Genomic DNA, 20,161 nt, shown 5'->3' on the forward strand with positions numbered 1-20,161 from the left:
GCTTTATCCCAGAAATGCCTGCAGTGACACCCATGCGTGTAATACATTTCTACCAGCACCTGAACGTTTCTGTAACATTTCAGTACACATCCCTTATTCATCATCCCTTTTCTTACTTTCTTTTCAGTCTGCAAGTAGGAGACATAACTTAAGGTCTATGGCACGCTGGGAGTCTGCTGGTTTATAAAGAAAATTAACCTGAATGCCTGTTTCACAGCAGTAATGTGAAATTTGCTGATGCCCACCTTGCACATTGAGATCCTCATTGAGTTTCTCACACCTACCAGTACATACAAGTGGTATAAAAGAAATAAAGCTAACAACGCATTTACCTATTTTCTCCCTCGTTCTAAAAGCGGGGGAAAATTAAACCCCTTAATGATGATCACCATTTCCCCTCTGTAAGAGCTTGAGAGGCGCTCTGCATCACTGCAGTGATGTTACTGAAACAGGTACCCGAGACTATCAGCAGCAGAGTGGGTATGTTTCCTTCTTTGATTTTAACAGGGGCCAGATGGGACCCTTGCCACGCAGCGTTATGGTGGAGCAGGTAGACATTAAATAGTTACAACATTAGGACTGTCTTAGGAAAAGAAGACTGAATGACTGTTACCTGCACATTTTACTCCCTGAGCAATGAGACCCCACATAAAGTTGGCGCAGTATTCACACCAGTGCGGGCCCCTGAACGTGTGCACCTGGAAGACAGTAGGAGAAAGGAAAATTACAGAAAACAACCCAACTATTTCACAGACATCAATATCAATGTGCCTAAACAAGAAAGAATTCCTCTTCTTCGAAGGCACCACGTGCAGTTGCTAGAAGCTTCCCTTTATCACCGCAGGAAAGAGAGAAACATAAGAAAGATTTAACTGCCAAGACTCTTTCAAACCTATGGGAAACACAGGCTCTCCATCCCAAGCCATCCAGAGCAGCAAAACTGGGTCTGAGGCGGTCTGCTCCCAGACCATGTGGGGCAGAAGAGAAACGGCAGGTTGCAGCTCTTCTCCTGCCGCTCGGCATCCCTCCATCTGGGCAGGTTTTTCACCATGAGACAGCGCTTTTGCAGTGACTGTGCAAGAGTTCACCTCTCAATTGAAAATTCTGCTTTGCCCTTCCCTCCATAAGGTACTGTGAGAAATGCATACGGGGCTGCAAGATTTTGCCTTGGGTGGAGGGAGTCCTGCCAGGCAAAACCACCAGCGCTACTCAGAAATACTGCAAACACACTCAGGGACTTCCCAGTTTAGAATAACTCCAAAAGGAAATTAATTATCTTCAGATTAATGCTACATATCGAAAATCCAAATGAATCTAGTAAATGTAAAAAACAGAATCCACTGAACCAGGAAAAAAATAAAAGCTAAAGAAGCAAAAAACCAGTGCTGCTTTCAATCCTGACTCACACGCTTGTTACAAATCCTCCAGCCACCATTAGCTCCTTCTGATTTTATTCTGATAAAAGTTCCTGCTGTAGGAAGCCACAGGATTCTTTACAGAGAAAATCATTACTTCCTTAGCCAGCATAAAAGGCTTCCAGACTCTTTTTAGAACAGACAAGCTGACAAAAAAATTCAGTAACGGATGATCATAAAGAAATGAAATTTGCAGTGAAATGTGGTAAAAATGCTTTAGGCTTAAGTCACTTGGTTCTCCAGAGTAACTGCGTGGGTATCAGAGCAGGCAGTAACCTCGTGGACACGTGCGTGCCCAACACCCCCACAGAGCTCTGGTTATTGGCAGCAAGATGCGAAGTGGCCCAACCAAGGTGGTGAGCATCCCCTGCACTGCTGATTTAAGGAGCTGGATCCCAGCTGACACTTACCTCAAACAAGTGACAACCCAGAGCAGCAGCCAGCAATTCAGACCACGTTTCAGGTTTGGCTATGGGAAGGTCTGCAGCCTCCTGGGCATTTGCTGCCCACGAAGCAGCACTAAGGTAGATTACTGTGATAATCTGGAAAGTTACTCTTGAATTCACCAATGAGTTCACATGCGCTTCTGTGCTAAGCTAGTCTTATAATTGCCTCTAGTCTTACCCTGCTGAGCACCTCTGGAGGACATGTCATGGTGTTAAGTGTCACGTTCTCCCAGTGCTAGCACGGGCTGTCCCCCCCAGCTGTGCCAGCTGCCGTCTGCACCCGCTCCCATCTGCCCTTTGAAGGTGCGATGTGCTCCACAAGCCCTTCTTCTTGAAGCTCCAGCTGACTGGTACAAAGCAAATGACAAGACTGTTGGCAGCTATAATCTCCACTTTCTTTTCTCCTCTCACCACAAAGAGATTTTTCACACCTTCTTCTCTGTTACCCACCTGCACTACTCACATCCTCTTAGCTTTCTCCCCCAGCCTTGCGTTTTTTTTCCAGGTCTTTGGCAGTGTTCCCCTCCCAGAATAAGTACATTCTAATATCCTCAAGCAAAACACTGTGTTTTAATGCCTGCAGGACTAACAGAACTTTTTGAGGGGGAAAAAAAGCTTCCTTTCAGTTACCAACTTTTTTTCTGGTCAAAGGAACAGTATCCCCAAAAAACCACCCAAAATTCCTGTTGAGGAAAATTGAAACAAAAATGACAGTTCAAAAGTTTGAGAAAAAACCCCAATTTTTTTCCGGAATTGTTTTCAGTTTTATAAGAGGGTTTGTTTGGTTTTATTTTTTTTTAGTATTTCTGTTTGTAAACGAGGGGGAATTTTGTCTTGTTCCTTGAAATGCTGACATTTTAAACTTCTTTCTTTAGGCAGAACAAGAATAAACTCTGACACATTAATATTTCTTGCTAAATAAAAAGCATGGTACTATCCTATGCCTCTCTGCTTGCTGATTTCAATTCATTAAATTCACTGAATGTGCCATTTGTTGAAGCATTTCTAATGCCTTCCCTGGGTGCTGGGGTCCTATACTGGCCTCTCCAGGGCCATCTCCAGCACTGACACCCACCAAACCTCAGATGCCCAATCTCTAACTGGCTGTTGTTTCAGCAGTGAACATCCTTCTTTCTTGGCATCTTGCTCCCCACCATGGTCTGCACGTTTCCACCTCCTTCTGTATCTCACCAGAAACTCTTCTGCAGGGTCTACCACATCCCAAATCTGTCATTCCAATCTTTCGCTTCCCTTCAGGGTTTTTTTTAATTTTAGTATTACGTGTTTTTTTTCTTTTTAATGAGCTCAGTTTCTCTTATGTTTCTAATAACTATTATCCACCTAGACACAAGAAAAAATACCTTTCTGCTACAGCCAGTTCCCCTGACATTATCCTGGCTCTCAGCTCACCCCTAAAAGAAGTTTACATGACTCATCATCAACTTAAAAATTACAAGGACAAACCAGACCTTCCTCTTTCCTACCAACACTGCTTGTATTGGTCACCCTTCACAAGGCCAAGACTGACTTTGCCCTTCAGAATCATAGTCTCAGCATCGTTAGCACTGTTCTCTCATCCCATGCATTCAGGCTTCATTCAAATACTGAAATGCCTTTCCGTATCATCAGTTAAGTAATTACCTTTTTTAACTCTGGATTTATTCAGAGCCTGCTCAGCTTTACACTGCTCCATCCAAATTACTCTTTCTTATCCATTATTCTGATTGCAAACACAAAAACAGATTAAAAGGTGAGGGTAGGTTTTTCTATGTTCAGTGATGCTCTGCCTTGCTTCATCCTTTATCTGACGTGCAATAGGGAGGTTCTCTGGCAATATTAATTAGGGGGCCCAAAGGCCATAATGTCCTTCCCTCCCCAGGGTACACAACCCCACAGGACCAGCTCTGAAGCCTCTTTTGGGGTTTCTAAGCAGTGATGGCTTTTCCCAGCTCAGTGGTGCTACCACGGAGCAGAACTGGACATCTAACCCCGCACTGGTCTGAATACGCACCATCTCTGGAAATTAAATTGGATGCAGTCAGTGATGCCAAAAAATAGTGAAAAATTGGTCTTCTGAGGTCAGAACACCCTCTAATCCTGCTTCATCCTGCAGAGTGGGGCCTGGCAGCATGCTAAAAAGAAACACATTTGCATCCCTTTGCTAGTTCGAGAGCCAGCACCTGCAAACAATACTGCATTTATTACATGACACTGTTTAATATAGTATTCTGATTTTTATATTTAATTCCCCATTCTAAAAATCTGCCAAGCAACTTGCTTGTTTTCAAAACTAAAACATGCTTTCCAGAAAAATTTCTGAAAACACACCCAGCAGAGTCCCAGAGATCCTGACTTAAATTACAAGGGGTTTCTTTCCCCTTATAAAAAGAGCATCTGCCATATGCAGATTTTACTGTCTTATAAAATGTGAGAGAGCAGGATTGCCAACTGTGGTTTTATATCTCCCAACCCTTCCATTCTCACTCCTGCCCTAAAAACCTTTTTCCCTCTCTTTCCATAAGGCTTCAACTGTGAGTGATTTTTTTAAGAATGTGAAAAATGGGTGAGTGGGAGAGAAGATAAACTGGTTTTAATCTTAATTTGTAAAATTCCAGGGGAAACATTCAATTTAAAACAAAAATCTAGACAATTTTAAAGGAAAATACCTGCTTCAAAAACCAGATAAAAACCTATTACTAAGCTGTCCTACAAGCCCGACGTAAGAGGAGAGCCTCATGTTGGGCTTACCTAGGCATTTCTATTTTGAACTCTCCTGCAACATCAGCAAGGTATAATAAACATTTAACTACCGTGATCTTATGTAGAAGGACAGTTTTTTGCTTAGGCTTGAAAGACATTTCCTTATAGGCAGGGAAAAATAGCTTAACTCCTGTGATTAACACTGTAAGTGTCATAGAATTTAATTTATTTTTATTTTGCATTTAATTAAAATATTTCCTAGAAAAAAAGAGACAAAAATTTTAGGAGAGCCAAATAAAAAATGACCTGGTGGTTTTGACAAGAGATTATAGCACAAGCTGTGAACTCATCAAGCAGATCTCCCACCATTATTTCACAGGCTCTATAAAGGTCACTGCTGAAGTTAGTTACCCATGTATCTCATAACTCCACTTACTTTTTACGCTTTTGGTTTTCACTAGGCAGTTGTTCAGCTAGCCTTGATTGCTATCTGAAAACCAAGAATGAGCCAGCAGATAATTAGTATTCATAACTGGGAGACTTACATTATATCACTTGTCAAGGCACGGAGGAAGAGAATAAGGAAATATCAGCAAAGTACTGTGCAAACATGATGTAAAAGAACATGGTGCATCAGCAAAGCTTTAGCAAAGCCACTCCTGGTAAGAAAGCAAGGCTGGATCTGACAAACTGCGGATATGCAAAATCAACACCACAGAAAAATCAAGTCTTTGTGCCAGTGTACAATAAAGCCTTTCCTGCTGAGAGGCTGCTGCCCTGGTCTCCCTGAACACCCACCCCATCAGGACCCCTGCTCTGTACAGAGCAGTGTAGCTTCCTCCATAGCCCTCCACGCTGAACTGCTGGTGAGAAATTTTGGGTTTTGGGAAATTCAGGCACTACCATCTGTGCTGGGAAGAAATACATCAACTTGAAACAGGATAGGAAAAAACATTGCTGATCTACCCTCTCAGGCTACCGGAGTCCTACACTCTGGGTAGAAGCCTTGTTGGTGCTCAGGGAGGAGATTAACCTGACTGGGGACTAAATAAACGACACACATCCAGCATTTGTACTTCATGGTGCTCCAAAGGTACAGTTCTGCTGGCTATACTGTCTTCCAAACAAACTCCAAAGGATGACAGGACACTGCTGATGAAGGCTGTCAGCTCAGTGGTCCTAGCTGATTTGCAATTCCATCAACTGAATTCTGCCTATTGGGACTCTACCAAGCTTTTAACTGGATATGGGAGACATTATAAGTCTCAATTAAAACAATGAACTCAGCCTGTATTATTAATGTCTGTCTTCGCTGTCACAGTTGATTCATCAGGTGCTGAGCGTACCCATGCTGGCACCCAACAGCCATGCCCTTTTCATCCAGGCATTTTCATCCAGAGATTGCCTGGATGTGAAGGGTACAGAGGAGGTATCAGTGAGAAAGCAAATCAACCCAACTATCAGCTTCAATTTAATCATTGCATATATTATGACAATTAAATAGTGCCTCTAAAACAAGGGTCTTAGCACTCCCAGTATTCCAGTACATGATACTGCTTCTGTGAGGCAAATGTTGCTGCTGCTGAGTAATCTGAGAAGCAAAAAAACTGCCATGACAACCCACACAGCAGAGCTGTCTCTGCAAGATAATCACTTTCATGCAAATATGTAACAGAAACGACAGTAAGTGAGACCATTGGAACATACCTTCTCCAAAACCAGAGCTGACTTTGCCTAGACCAGCTGGGGTGTTAACCATGGGGAGGCAGTCTGGGACCACCCCAATGACTTTGTCCAGCACCTCTTGAAAGGAGAGATGCTGGATGAATGCTGCATGGTTCAGAGCATGGGGTATAAATAGGATCGTTACTGCCAGTGGGTACACTGACACAGATGTTGAGCAGGCAAACCTTCCTCCAGGTCCTCACCCACTTGGAGCCAGAAGCACTGTCATGTCTTGTTTACTTTCTGGTTTGCGCTGATCATGTCAGAGATAGGAACAACTGGAAATTGTGGTTAGGTCGTTAGCCCAAGCTAAAAACTGGAGAGTAGCAGGTTGCTGGCTATTTTTGTTGTAAATTCAATGAAAATGGCCACTTCCCTTTTAGGATGGAATAGCAGATTTTCTTTAAATTGATATCTAGAAAATGAAACATTGTCCATTTTATTCCAGGCCCAAGTTACTTGATACCCGTGTCCATGCAAAAAATTCTGAACCTAGAGGTGAAAATGGAATAAAATCCTTAGAATTAAAATTGTATATATACATATACTATATACACTATATATGACAATGTAAATAGACTGTAAAACCCTAAGAGATTCCTGAAGAAACACTTTTGCAATGATGCTAAGGCTAATTTGAAGGAAAAGCTGTTGATGATGACAGAGCACGACATCTGCTACACGCTCCTTGAGGCAGTCTCCCAGTACTCCCCAGCAGAGCATTTCTAAGCTTCACCACAGACATAAGCTGGTCCGTTCTTGGAGCTGTCCGCATGGAAGACTCACAGGATCCACATCTGGTGTGGTGGGAAGGAATTACAGTTTCAATAAATTAAGGATTTAGGAAAAATGGATGGAGTTTTGTTTTTGTTTTTGTTTTTGTTTTTTTTTGTAAACGGAGGCAAAGCTTGAATTCAGGGACTAGCACTAGGAAAACAGAAAGGGTTAAATAATATTGTGCTATTTGGAATCTGCTTTGGAAAAGCCCTGGCTTTTCCAAAAAGTAAAAGTAACATTAAATAAATTCCTTAGGAGACTAAAATCCATCAATGCCTAAAAGCTTTTCTGGCTTGAACTGAAACTTTGAGTTTCAGAAGCAGCAACATAGAGCTGATGAGATCTTCTCAGAAGTTTTGTGAAAGTTTTTCTCCAGTTTTGTTCTCCAGATATTTTCCCCCCCTTTGAACATTTTTTTCCCTCAAGTACTAGGAGACTAAAAGAAACATCAAATTTCCTGAGGTTTTCGTATCTGCGAGAACACGCAGAGACTCTCCCTGGGGACTGTGCTAGAGGCACCCAGCTCTCTTTCTGAATATTCATTTAGGTGCAGTGACTCACTTAAAGATGTTTCGAAAATATGTTCACTGCCAGGCCTGTACCTAATAAAAAAAAAAAAAAATAAAATCAGCATCCTCTTTTCAGCAGAGCCAGACCATTTACCCCAAATCGGCATCTGCCCCAGTTTTCAGAAGATCAGAAATAGAAACGAGTTCATGTTAGAAGTCACAGAGAAACAGCTCTGCTTAATATAGTAAGAGTTTGTTATAGCTTCTGATCTTTTTGCAGCATTTCTTCTGCACTTTCCATCCTCCCCTTTCCCACTGTTTAGGCACAGCTTTGCTAAGCAGCTTTTGTTAGAATACTAAGATTTGGCATGGAAGCAATTTGCTGTGACTTTTTACACTAGCAAAGCACCTAGCACACATGCAATTACACTGGCAAAATCTGGGCCAGGGACAGGTTAGTGTATTTGTTTCAAAGAATCGGTACAAATTTCACCTGCAGAGATACTCTTGTTAAAATCAGCAGTCTCTCCATTACAGCGATGCTTGAGAGTGCCTGTACTGGCAAAGCTTTTCCAGTAGAGACTGGTCCTCACCTGAGCCTTCATTTTTTGTGCACATTTAAGGCTATATTCTACTCGCAGTTATTTCTGGAAAAGAACATTGTCCCTGCTCTGGAGCTCCCCCGTTCAACCTTTCATATGGGTCACCCTCACAGAAAAAGCCAGGACGTCCCTTCAGTCAAGGAGGGAGATGAGGAATCTCAACAGGCAAGACTTATCAGCATCTCTGCTGACTTGGCTTAAGCAATGTTGTAAAAACATCTCTGCTCTCTGGAAGAAGTGTTGCCTTGAAAAGAAATTATGTTCTGAATGTTCACCGATTCACAAAGCAGCCTTGCAACTGTTATTTATTACAATTAATTGACTGTGCTGTCTCAGACATTAGTAAGATAGTGACTAAGAAACAGCACGACAGTACCAAATACCGCACAGAAAGATAGCAAAAAAAGTCTTCTAGAGATGTATCTATTTTGTGAAGAGCAAGAGAGAAATGAGACAATATCCTAGGGAAAATGATGCATGGAAACATAGATTTCAGTCCAGCGCTGACAGGCACAGACACCTTCTTGCTTCAGTGAAGCACCACAGCACTAATCTAGGCAGAAGAGTGGTTTTACGCCTTGGACTATTGGCAGTTACAAAACACCTGCAGAGCGCTCTGCCAGCTCAAGTCATCAGGAGTTAGAGGTGTCTGAAGGAATACCTATAACCAGCCAAGGGAGCTAATAATTCCCCAGGGCCCATGAGTCACACAAGCTGGAGGGGAGTAAAGACCTATAAGGTGTTTTGTCCAGGCTTATTTTAAATTTGCCAAGTGAAGGGGAGGTTATTGCATAGACTAACAAGTTTCACTACCCAGGAGATTTCTTGCTGTTAATCTCAAACTTTCCCTTTCCTCTCGCCCATAACTCCCAGCTAACGCTCCTCTCCCATGACTGCCTTCTTTGCCATTAACATTTTTCAAGCATAGTTTTACTGTCTTCTCCAACCCCACACAAACAGCAGGCACAGGAGCGAGGTCAATGCCCAAGTTCAAAGCACAGCACCAGGTGGGGAGGAGGTACAGAACTTCCATGTCATGTTTTCTTTTAACAGCAAAAAATTATGGGATGTGGGGTGAAGATTGAGATGAAGAGATGCAAAGAGGGAAAGTCCAGAGGACTGAGCAAGGGGAATCCTGTGTGTTTAGCATCCTAACAAAAACTGCCTCATCAGAGAGAGAAGAGAAGGGGTAACCTTAAACCCAACCCTGTTTCCCCCTAAAGCCCTCCTCATACATCCCAACGCAGAGCTTCCCCCGGTCCTCCTCTCAATAACCAACCTAGAAAGTTTCAATCCACATGGCACCTTGGCACAGGTCCCTTTGCCCTTCAAATCTGAGGTTCCTGCTGTTGCCTGAAGCTCCTCCTTCACCTGCCTGCCCAGGAGGTGCCCAGCTGCTTCCTCCTCTTGAAATTACTGAATGGATCAGATACCAGGTAGGTAAGAAATTGTATTTTAATTTACAAGCTAGCACGGGTGCTGCGTTTTGGGGACAAGGTAAGCAAATATGAGATTTATAAGGGACAGAAAAAAAGTGTTCTTATTGCTATAAAATAAATTTATGGGAACACTAGGTATAAATCTGCTCTATCCGCTTCTATGAAATGTTACAGAACTTTCCCCCACGATAGAGCTTCTCCTTGTAAGAAAACAACAGCACTGGCTTCAGCTATGTTCCTTGTCAGCACTCCAAAGAGAACCCCACCGACCTCTCAGAGCTTTCAAATAGAAGACCCTATTGTTCATCTACATTGGGTGGAAGAATGAACTTGATATCCACCACACACACACGTCCATACAGATACATGTGCACCAGAGAGCATGGGGAGATTTCTTCCCCATAATGGGTAAGAAACTGAAAGAGAGGAAAAGCCTTTCTGTGAAAGAAGGGGGGGCTGAAATTTTGAGGATGGTGAAGTGACTGTCCTGATTTGGTCTGATGATTCATTTTATAAGTGATCTCACTTGGTGTGCTGGATTTCAGAAAAGCAGAGTATACGGAGGGAAAGCAAAAGAAATCAAATATGGAAACAGACAGACCCAATCAAGTCACACTCATAGTCCTAGCTCACCTTCAAATCCCATTATTCAACTACAGCTAAATAAAAAGCTGTGTCAAACAATGTAGCTCTCTTCTAGCCGATATATTTGAATTAATAGAAAATGAAACTTTTATATTAGATTTATAGAGGAGAACACAGAAATATTAATTGAAAATTTTTTATAAATTAGAAAAAGCCCAAATACGCTTTAAGAAATAAAATATTTTTAATACCTAGCTCTCATCCTGAGGACTAGGCATTAAAAACTCTGTCAGATTTGACATTTATAAATCATTGTCCCTTTCTTTACCTATGGAGATTAATTTAATTTGTATTTGCATCTGAGACGTCCTCATGAGAGACCAGACCTCCCCAGTCAGGAGAACGTTATGGAGCTGGAGGAGATCATTACTGGCCAGTTCTGCCCGCAGAGCTCCCCGTCACTCCACCTAGCCAGCCTGCTCACTTCAGGCAGGACACAACTCACAGTCCAGCAGGTTTAAGTAAGATTAAAACCATTCAAAAGCCCAGCCATGTCAGCACTCCTAGCAGAACTGTCTTTACATTCTTCTTTCGAACAGCCCTTGGAACAAAATATAGATTAATGGATTTATTTAGGAGACCTCTTAACAATCTAAGAGTTAAAAGCAGCTTTCACACTCACTCCTTCCCTAGGCATCTGTGCTCCTGTGAGGACCATCACTACATTGCTCCATTGCCACAGTGTTCCCCTTCCTGAGCTTTGATGGAGGCAACAGAGCCTGAGGGTTCAAACCCCACCTGCCCACCCCACAGGGACAGAGGGAGAACTGGGGCTTCCTAACCTGTGGCCAAGCCTCTTGGGCATCTGCTAACCCCGGCCCGCCTCCAGAGCAGCTGCTGCTGCCTTCTTCCCTTCTCCAAGACAACAGTGCTAGCTGTCGTGCATTAACGATTCTCCACTTTTCCTCCCTCTGCTGGGATGCTACAGCATTGCCAGTATAAAAGGGTTTCCGAGACCCCTTAATTTCTGCGACTAGTGATGTGACTGCCCAAAGAAGCACCTGGGAAAGGGCAAAGGGTCCCTCCCTGCTGCCTCGCGCCTGTACCATGAAGAGAAGATTAGACACAGAGGTACAAAGCAGTGTGCATCCTCCCTTTTGCTGGTGTAGCCTCTGGGGACAGCAGTCACTCTTTGTTAGCTGAACTATATAAACTTAATTAATTTCTGGGTTGCTTTTTCTTGTTTTGTTCCAGAAGTCTAGGTTCAAGATTCTGGGCCTGACATTCCTTCCTTCCCACATGGGCAGCACATTTGCTGCTAGGCAGGCAACCTGGGAGACTTCTGCAGGTGTTTTAAACGATGACGTCTATACATGCGAGAAGAAAAATTTGACAGATGCAAAGAACGGTAAATGAGAGAAGCACATGAGCTAACGATGGCCATTCATTTCAGATCCATAACGCAATAATTATGAAAGGCTTATGGTTGTTTTTTTAAAAATGGGCTAGTGGCCACATTTAGAGCTGGTGAATGCCAGCAGGATCCCTTCAGTGGGTAGGCTGGTTGATGCACACCCTTGAAGGGGTAACAGCTTTGTTCCCATCTGCTTTTTTTATAGCAAAAATTATCTGTGTAAGGTGACTCGATTTCACTGCCTTGAGAAAAGAGGTGTATTTTTCTGGCAACTGTACGTATAAAGGAACTACAGTGCAACTATTACAAAGAAAAGAAGCTGCATGGAAAGTCTGTGCTATAGCTATGACCTTGGATCAGACATACAGTTTGTTTTTGAAAAAAGACTGGAAAACCCACAGCTTCCAAACTTTCCAGAAACAGTTTCTGGAAGAAAAACAAATAAGCAAACCCAAACGAATGAAAATCAGGTTATCGGATTATTTTCAAAACAGATGTGTTTCAGGCTGTTAAAGGAAAGCAACCAAGAAATACAGATGTGCACAAAACTAAATACGTATTATCCAACATACACTGTAGTACATGGAAAATCGCGATCCACAGGCATCTGCAAGAATTGTCTTCAAACTGTATGGAACAAATGAAAGTTGCAAGACTTCAGATCTCTAGGACACCTCAGGAGCCTGTGAAAAAATGCTCTGCATTTAACTGACAGCCAGCAGGATTATTTTATGCCAAGCGTTCATATTAAACACTTTTTTATACAACATTTTGTACATGGTTTTCAAATTCGTGCTTTATTGAAGAACTTAAGTCAAACAAAACATCCTAATCATAAAAAGTTTCCAATTTTAGTGATTATCTGAACTCAAAAGCCAGAAGGTGGTTTAAATAAAATCAGATGGGCAATAGGTAAATACACATATGTGCACATTCACACATGCACATGCATGTGATGGAACTCAAAACTGAAACCAGACAATTAACAGATGCTGTATCACCAGATGCCTGTATTAAATTAATGATTTCCCCTTCTCCTAAAATAAATAAAATCAAAAGCTACATGGGGGGAAAACCCCCACACATTAAAGATAAAATCTGGGCTTCAGGTACTACGTATGAAGTTTGTACCATCATCTACAGGAGTTCAGTATAACATCAATTCACTCGATCTTACAAATAAAGACTGCCTATTATGCAATGCATTTGACTGCGAAAAGGTTAAATTACTAAATCCTTACTGGATCCTTATTACAGATACAGACACAAAACATGCGTATGTTGTATCGACATGAGTCTCTCTTACCAAAGAGCATCATTTACTTAAAATAATTAAAACAATAATTAGAAGCTACACAGAAGACTAAGTAAATGTTATTAAAACACAAGGTAGTTGCTAATGCCAGCAGCTCCATGGTATAAGCCATGCTGCTTTCAACATACTCAATTCATTAACACAGGAGAAAAGCCAGAAACTAAGGGAAATGCAGACCATCTGCTCCATCCAGATGCAGTAGAACATGCTTCTTACCTCCAAAGCTATTTGCCAGCGACAAACCGAGGTAAGATCAGTTTAATCCTCTAACCACAGATCCAAAAAAATGTCTGGCATCTTATCATCATATGTAAAACTGAACTATATTCATCTGAATTGAAACTTTTGCCAGTTTTTCTCACCTTTAGCATCTCTCATCGTATAAACCAATTCTAAGTAAAAGAGATAACCTAGATACAGCAAAAGTTACTGAAACAAATACGTGCACACAAGGAACGAGCAACAAAATCCTCGTTCTTCTGCTGTTATATTCTAAAGATGTCTAATTGATTTAACCGGCAATGAGACGCAACTGAAGCATTTAAGTTCCCAGAAGTCACAGTCTGCATATACATTATTTCCTCGCAATACCAGACCCGTTTGAAAGTAAAAACTGTACCCCCTGTGCCTTAAAAAGACATAAGCAGCGTCATTTCTTACCTTGAAGTTATGAATCTTCTCGTATTTCGGAATATGCTCATTTTCTTTCAGAGTTGCTCTTCTGACAAGTGATGTCAACTGTGAATAAGCAAAGAGTTTAAGAGGTTGCCAGATTGTCACAGACGACTTGCGAGCACCCAGTTTCATCCCCAAGGCTGCTATCAGTAAATCTTGCTGACGGCTCTCCTGCTTCGAGCTGCGCACCGCGGACCTGTTCGCTCTGTGCCCTGGCCAGGACTCTCTGGACGGCATGCTGGAGCCGACGGGAGCGGGGGACGGCCCCGGACCGACCTGTCTGCGCCCTGCCTGTGTCAGACTCGAGCTGACAAACCCAAAGGGACCATTTCGGGAACCTAAACTGCCGGGAAGTGCGGCGCGGCCATGGCGGGGCACTTGTTCACCGCGGGGCTAACTCGGCGAGGCGGCTCCCCGGTCGCTGGGGGCTCAGGCCTGCCGGTGGGCGGCCGCCAGGCCGGGGACGCGCGGCAGCCCTCGGCGGGGGGGCGCAGCCCGGGGCGGGGGGGCGCAGCCCGCGGCCTCTCCCTCCATCAGCGCCCGGCACTGGGGTGCGGGCACGCCTCGGCGCCCTCCTCCCGCCCCGCTGCCCGTTTTGGGGGGCGACGTTGCACCGCGCCGAGCGACGCGGCGCGACGCGGCACCGCCCCCAGGGCGGGGGCCGGGCGGGGGCGGCCCGCGGCCCCCCGGCGGCCGCAGCCAATGGAGCCCCGGTGAGGCGGGCAGCGCTGCGCCCCCTCCCCGGCCGGCGGCGGGAGGAGCCCCAGCGGGAGGGCCGTCAGCGAGGGGCGAGTCACGCACCGCTACAAAATGGCACCTCTTCGCCCTCTGGGGGTGCGGGGGGAGCCAGGGCACCCTCAGGTGCGCACAGTGAACGGCAGTCCCGGGGGACACGGCAGAAAGCGGCTTTCCGCGACCCGCCCCCGCCTGACATGGGTTGGGAAGCAGGAGGTAAAGCTGGGAGCAGTTAATGCGACGGTCGATGCTCATCACTCTTCCCTTAAAATTACATTTTTCAGTCCTTTTGGTATAAAAAGAGGCTCGTCGCATAACAGACTCTTCCAGTATGGATGTCCACAGAAATACCACCCAAAGTTCATCACACCACCCTTTCCACCAAAGACCTAAACCCTGAATTGCTGGGGTGCCTCTCTTTAGGGATGTACAAACAATAACAAAAGGTGAGCGACACACACTCTCAAATCCCATCAAAACCTGAAGTTTGGATGGATGCAACTGAGGACGAAACGTGCACAGGACAATCTGGTCCTCGCTAGCCCTCACGCAAACCAAAGGAAACATTATTTCGCACAACCACCGAAGCTTTGAAGTTGTTGCTACAGGAGCCAAAGTACAACGGGCTCACAAAGGCCCAGGGCAAACCATGGCACATCTGCCCGGAGCTGCTCACCAGGGCAGCCCAGCTCAGAGAGGCCTCTTGTCAGCTGCACGCTGACAGCTGGGAGGGGACACCGTGATGGCCACTCGACTCCTGCCCTTTTTCTTCTACTGCTCTCCAAGAGTTTGTGAACAGGTTTTAGTCAGAGACTGCAAAAATGGACCTTTGATCTGACTTACTACGGCAGTGATTTACATCGTGGGGCTGACCACCATCCCGGCATTTACAGCGCAAGAGGACCTTTCCATGTGCACAGCCTGCCTGTGCAGCCAGCCAGAGCGCAGCCCTCCCCTTGCCACAGGCTGCAGCACCACAACCGCTCTCCCTTCTGCAGCAAAGGTATTTTTATCTCTCATGACTCAGTAACAACCAAAGACAAGCACAGTTTGTCGCAGGTTTCTGGGTGGAATTGGAGTGTGTGTTGCAGCTGGATCACAGTGTTGCCATTTAGTTCAATCCTGCCAATATAGCTGACAGTAATGCTCACCGTGAGCCCCTCCTCTGTTCCCTTGCACAGCCACCGGTACCTTTTCTACAGGTTTTAAAAATCTGCTGGGTTCCAGCACAGGGTCATGTTGCAGAGATTAAGGATCAACATATGTGCTTCACCAACCACCAATGTGCCATGCAAGTTGATAGCTAATAGTCAAAACACTGGCCACAGATTACACAGGATGAAGCTGTCAGGCATTAGTGGCTCGTACAGGGGCTTTAGCAATATCTGGCTCATTTCCCAGTTTCAATACAAACAGGAGGCTGGTTGATCCATCCTACCGAGGAATATTTTTCCAACGGCTACCTCAACCTGCCTGTCTTGCTTTTAACTGCTCATTTCTGCTGCAGGTGAATAAATGCCTCCTCACATTTTTCTGCACATCCTTCTAAGTGTAACACTCCATGGCAATAGGAAATCAAGAAAAATGAGGTGAGGAGAAAGAGATGGCAAAAACTGACCACCTCATCTATGTGAAGTGTGAGAATAGTAGGGACTCAGGGGAGGAGGAAGCAGACAGGCTTTCGAGCTCATTCCTTCCTTTCTTTCTAGCTGAAGACACTTCATGGTTTCATTCCCAAGAACTACATCAGGTAAAAGTCCTCATGGAACAAGGTGGACCTACCCCCACCCCAGAGTAGTCATCCTCTCCAAACAGCTTTGAGTGACAACAGGCTCAGGAAGGAAATTGTGGAGTTCTGTAAATGTAGTTTTGTTACATGCTTCCTTGGAAATCAAAATTCCTCATTTTTTTTTTAAAGGGAAAAATTAAACCATTAAAACATTGTATTAGGAAATAAACTCTTTGAAAACTGAATTTGTTGGAAATAAATAACCCAGCGATTTTCAAGAGCACATTTACTATCAGAATCAATCCTTATTAGGTTTTGTTATTATTCCACTTAAGAAGTGAGATAAAGCATTCTGAATTTTCCTTTCCATCGTTGGTAGAGCGCATATTTGGTTTTTTGACATATGTATTCCTTAATTGTCAGCTTCCTTCTTCCTAATTCTGAAGAACTGATTTATTTTCAATGGCACTTTAGAGTCATGTTAGTAGAAACTGATCTCTGGATCCTGCCAAATTAAATCTTAAGAATGCCAATAAAAAGGTAAACAAAACTACCCAACAGGGAAAGGTCTTATCTCATGGCTGTAATTATGAAAATATGTTATAATCTGGAAAGCAGTTATAAGATTATGAATTTTAATTCTAACATTACTTTGTGTTACAGTAATCTAGCTCAGACTGCTTATTGGTTTTACATAAATCAGCTTCCCATTGTTTGCTGCAAAGCATTTTCTGCTCTTTACACATATAGGAATACTGGTCTCACCTACACTTACAGCCCTTCACACGTGCTATATGCACTATAGTTGTGCACACCAGAAACCCAGACTGAAAGTTAAAGCCATAAAGCTAGCAACTGAAAAATTACAAAAAATACATATTTGTCATCTATTTCTTACATTTATTTCCCCAATATAAAGTAATGTTGTAATTAAAATTCATACACTGCTTTCAGATGACTTAATGCTATGATGCATACGCTCATTCTTCTGCCACTGCCTGACTTTGGGAATTCGGCATTGCAAGCTACTCTTCTTCTTAACACAGCCCTCTTCCTTTCTTTTGAAAACCAAAATGAAGAATAAAATTTCTGTTGCACACACCTTACTGACCACACTTTGGGTCATTGGGCAGGTCCAGATCTTTAGCTTACTAGTATGTGAGATAATAAAGTAAGACAGAGCAAGCCACCATCCTCAGGTAGCCCTAGTCATTGCGGACACGAGTCACTATCCCTGTTAGCAAACAAATGAAGTCATGGACCTGGAGGTTCAACTCAAATCCTGCATGAAGCTGCTCTCTCCCAACACGCTCTCCAGCTCCAGGTGCTCTATGCTGTCTCTATTCCCAGCCTGCAAGCCTGCAGGTCCTGCTCTTCTTACACCTTGGCTGGCTCTTGATTCAATGCCTGCTCTCCACCAGTGGCTCCTGCACTCCCACCGCCCAGCAAAGTCTCCTCTCCATAGCCCTTTAATTTTCCAACAGTTATCTTTATAACTTGCTCTGTCTGAACTGTACCTTAACAGGGACAATTATTAGATATTATCTGCGACATACTGGATGAAAAAGAGGCAGAAATCTGGGGAGGAAAGTATTCTCCCGCTTTTCTAAGCAAAGTCTTGATTTTATATTTTTATTAATTGTTTGTGACAGACATTTGCAGTCATTGCCCGTGTAGGCAGCAGTATGCTGTGCAGACTCCAGAAGGAAGGCAACTGCAGGGCTGTCTCTTTTAAATTTAATTTAAGGATGTGATTTCACAGGATTGAGGTGAACAACTGGAAGTAATAGCTGAGGAGCCTCTGAACAGGGCATGCAACCAGAGCAACCAGTACATTTTAGTGACTTAAGCACTAAAAACCCAAACCCAACAATATGACAACCTTTAAACCAAGAAATCTGTTCAGAGGTTCTACATTGTACATCTGGACTAAAGGAAAAAAAAAAAGAAAAGAAAGATTGTAATCTGCTATTTCAAATGTTCTCATTTGTTCCAAAGCCTCAGCTGTAACAGTGGTTCAGTCTAGGTCCTACTGGGACTCTGCTTTTCTTACTTTCCCCTGGAGTAGTCCTTCAGGGTGCGGGAGAAACAGCTGTTTTCTTGAGCACTATTTGCTCTCAGTGTTAGCTGGATAATGTATGTGTATTTTCTGGTACTAATCTCACAATCAGTTAAGTCTTATTACAAAGACTCCACAGAACCGATTTTAAAGTCATCCCTGGCTTGCAGTAAATTCCAATTAGTCACTCTCCAAAAGACACATTATGTGAGTTTAATCCAGTCACACAATTCAGTCAACATCGAACAAATTATCTTTCTAAAAAGGCAAATCAATGTATTCCCGTTTGTTGAGTAATAAACCAAAATTACTCCAGAAAAAAAAAAAAAAAAAAAAAAAAACAGAAAAATTCAAGTCAGGTTAAGCTCACAAGTCCTAAAATGTCCAGATTAGGCTTGGTCAGACCTCCTGAAGCCCATGTGCACTTCCAGTACAATGGAGTGTTCAGTTTCATGACCACCTGGCTCCTCTCTCCAACACAGTATCGTGTTTTCTTGTCTCAGAAATGCATGTGCAGTACACTGCAGGCTTTTCATTCTCATATGGTGTTTTCACGTTGTTATGACTAAATATGCCTTTATTGTTTCAGATTTTATATATATAATACGATCCCTTCCCTCTAAGGAATGTATTTTAATAATATTATTAATCAGCAGTTATATTGCATGCATTTTTTTAAAAATCAAAGATGATGCCCTATTGTATATATCTCAAGAAACAACATATTTGGGTTGCTATGCAGTTAGCCACTGTATATTTTGCCATCTTCTGCTTCACTGTATAGCTAACTTAGCCAAATGTATATGCTCAGAAAACCCTTCCTTGCCTGAACACTTTATGAGCATTTTATGGGCTCAGTACATGATTTTCAAAAGCTAATCAGTCAGATTGTGAAACTGAGCCAAATTTCCTCAATGCTGTTCTTGGTGGAGGCTTGTTCCATGCTAAATATAATTTTCCCAGTCATATCTTTCACAGAATTGTTCCAAGGGGGGAAGGGGAGCCCAAAATTTTACTTTTTATTTAAAAGCGGTGATAAGCTGTTTTCATTTATTTTTCTTCACTTGTAGACATGCTAATGCCAGCCATAGCCTCTGCTCACAACTACAAGGTATGAGTGGAGGGTAGGAATGATAGCTAGAAGAAAAGTTCAACCTGAAAGCTGACATCTCAGAAGCTGGATGGGAAGGACCATCACACGTAGCCTCAGCCATGAGGGCAAGACTTCTCTTGCTGCCATTCCAACAGAGCCACATTTACCTGGCACATGGACAGCATCAGGCTCCCAGAATGCTCAAAGTATACTGGGATCCTCAGGCAACACACAACCCTGCTTTGATTCCACAGTTACCCACACGGGAGTTGGGGTTTAAGACATGGTTTAATCATGAGAACTTACTGCTGAGAAAAGTTCTGGCTTTTAAAACAAAATTTTCCAAATGGACTGACTTCTAATTAAATCAGACCTTCCCCCATCCCCCATCAGCAGTGAAATACTTATTGCAAAATCTAAAGAAATGCTATTTATATTTTTGAATTGTTTCTGCTAAAAGTGTATGTGATTTCCACAGCAGGTAATGGACATTTTTATACCTAGAATTTAAAAAGAAGGGGTTTTTTTTAAAAAAAATGTTTTAATTAAAACCTTAATTAAACAAATTCAGCCAAAGTGTCGGCTTGGTTTAAAGTATGAATGTTAGATTTAAAAAAAGAAATCTAAACCAAAGTTTAAATTATGGAAAAAATGTTGCCCAATATTGCTCCTCAAAATTACTGCACAAAAAGTGAGTTCATTTGGTACTGTATAGTGCAATACAATTAGACTGTACTAGCATTATTTGGGAAGATTTTATGTTTGCACTGATGTGCTTACCAGAAATACCTTGAAGTAGTCATGTTTCCACAACAAGGGAGCATACTCTTATAAAAGCAGAGGGATCTTAGGGGAAGCCAACAGAAAAGATGGTTTTCTGTAGCTTTAGTCCTATAACCTACTGGTCACTGCAGCTGATTCAGATCTAGGTCAGCCAGCTTAT

At 43.0% G+C, this 20,161-nt stretch overlaps 1 protein-coding gene across 1 annotated transcript in view; it reads right to left on the reverse strand.

The window, feature by feature from the left end:
- CHN1 (chimerin 1) overlaps positions 1 to 20,161 on the reverse strand; it is a 106,840-nt gene that overhangs the window by 17,496 nt on the left and 69,183 nt on the right. The window contains exons 8-9 of the mRNA XM_086465161.1: positions 13,588 to 13,665; positions 614 to 698 (exon numbers count right to left, since the gene is read on the reverse strand). Coding sequence (XP_086321287.1) covers positions 614 to 698; positions 13,588 to 13,665 — 163 coding nt within the window. The remainder of the gene's footprint in view (positions 1 to 613; positions 699 to 13,587; positions 13,666 to 20,161) is intronic.

Source organism: Leptosomus discolor, chromosome 5, assembly GCF_034619465.1.
Source record: "Leptosomus discolor isolate bLepDis1 chromosome 5, bLepDis1.hap2, whole genome shotgun sequence".
In the NCBI taxonomy this organism is placed as follows: Eukaryota; Metazoa; Chordata; class Aves; order Leptosomiformes; family Leptosomidae; genus Leptosomus; species Leptosomus discolor.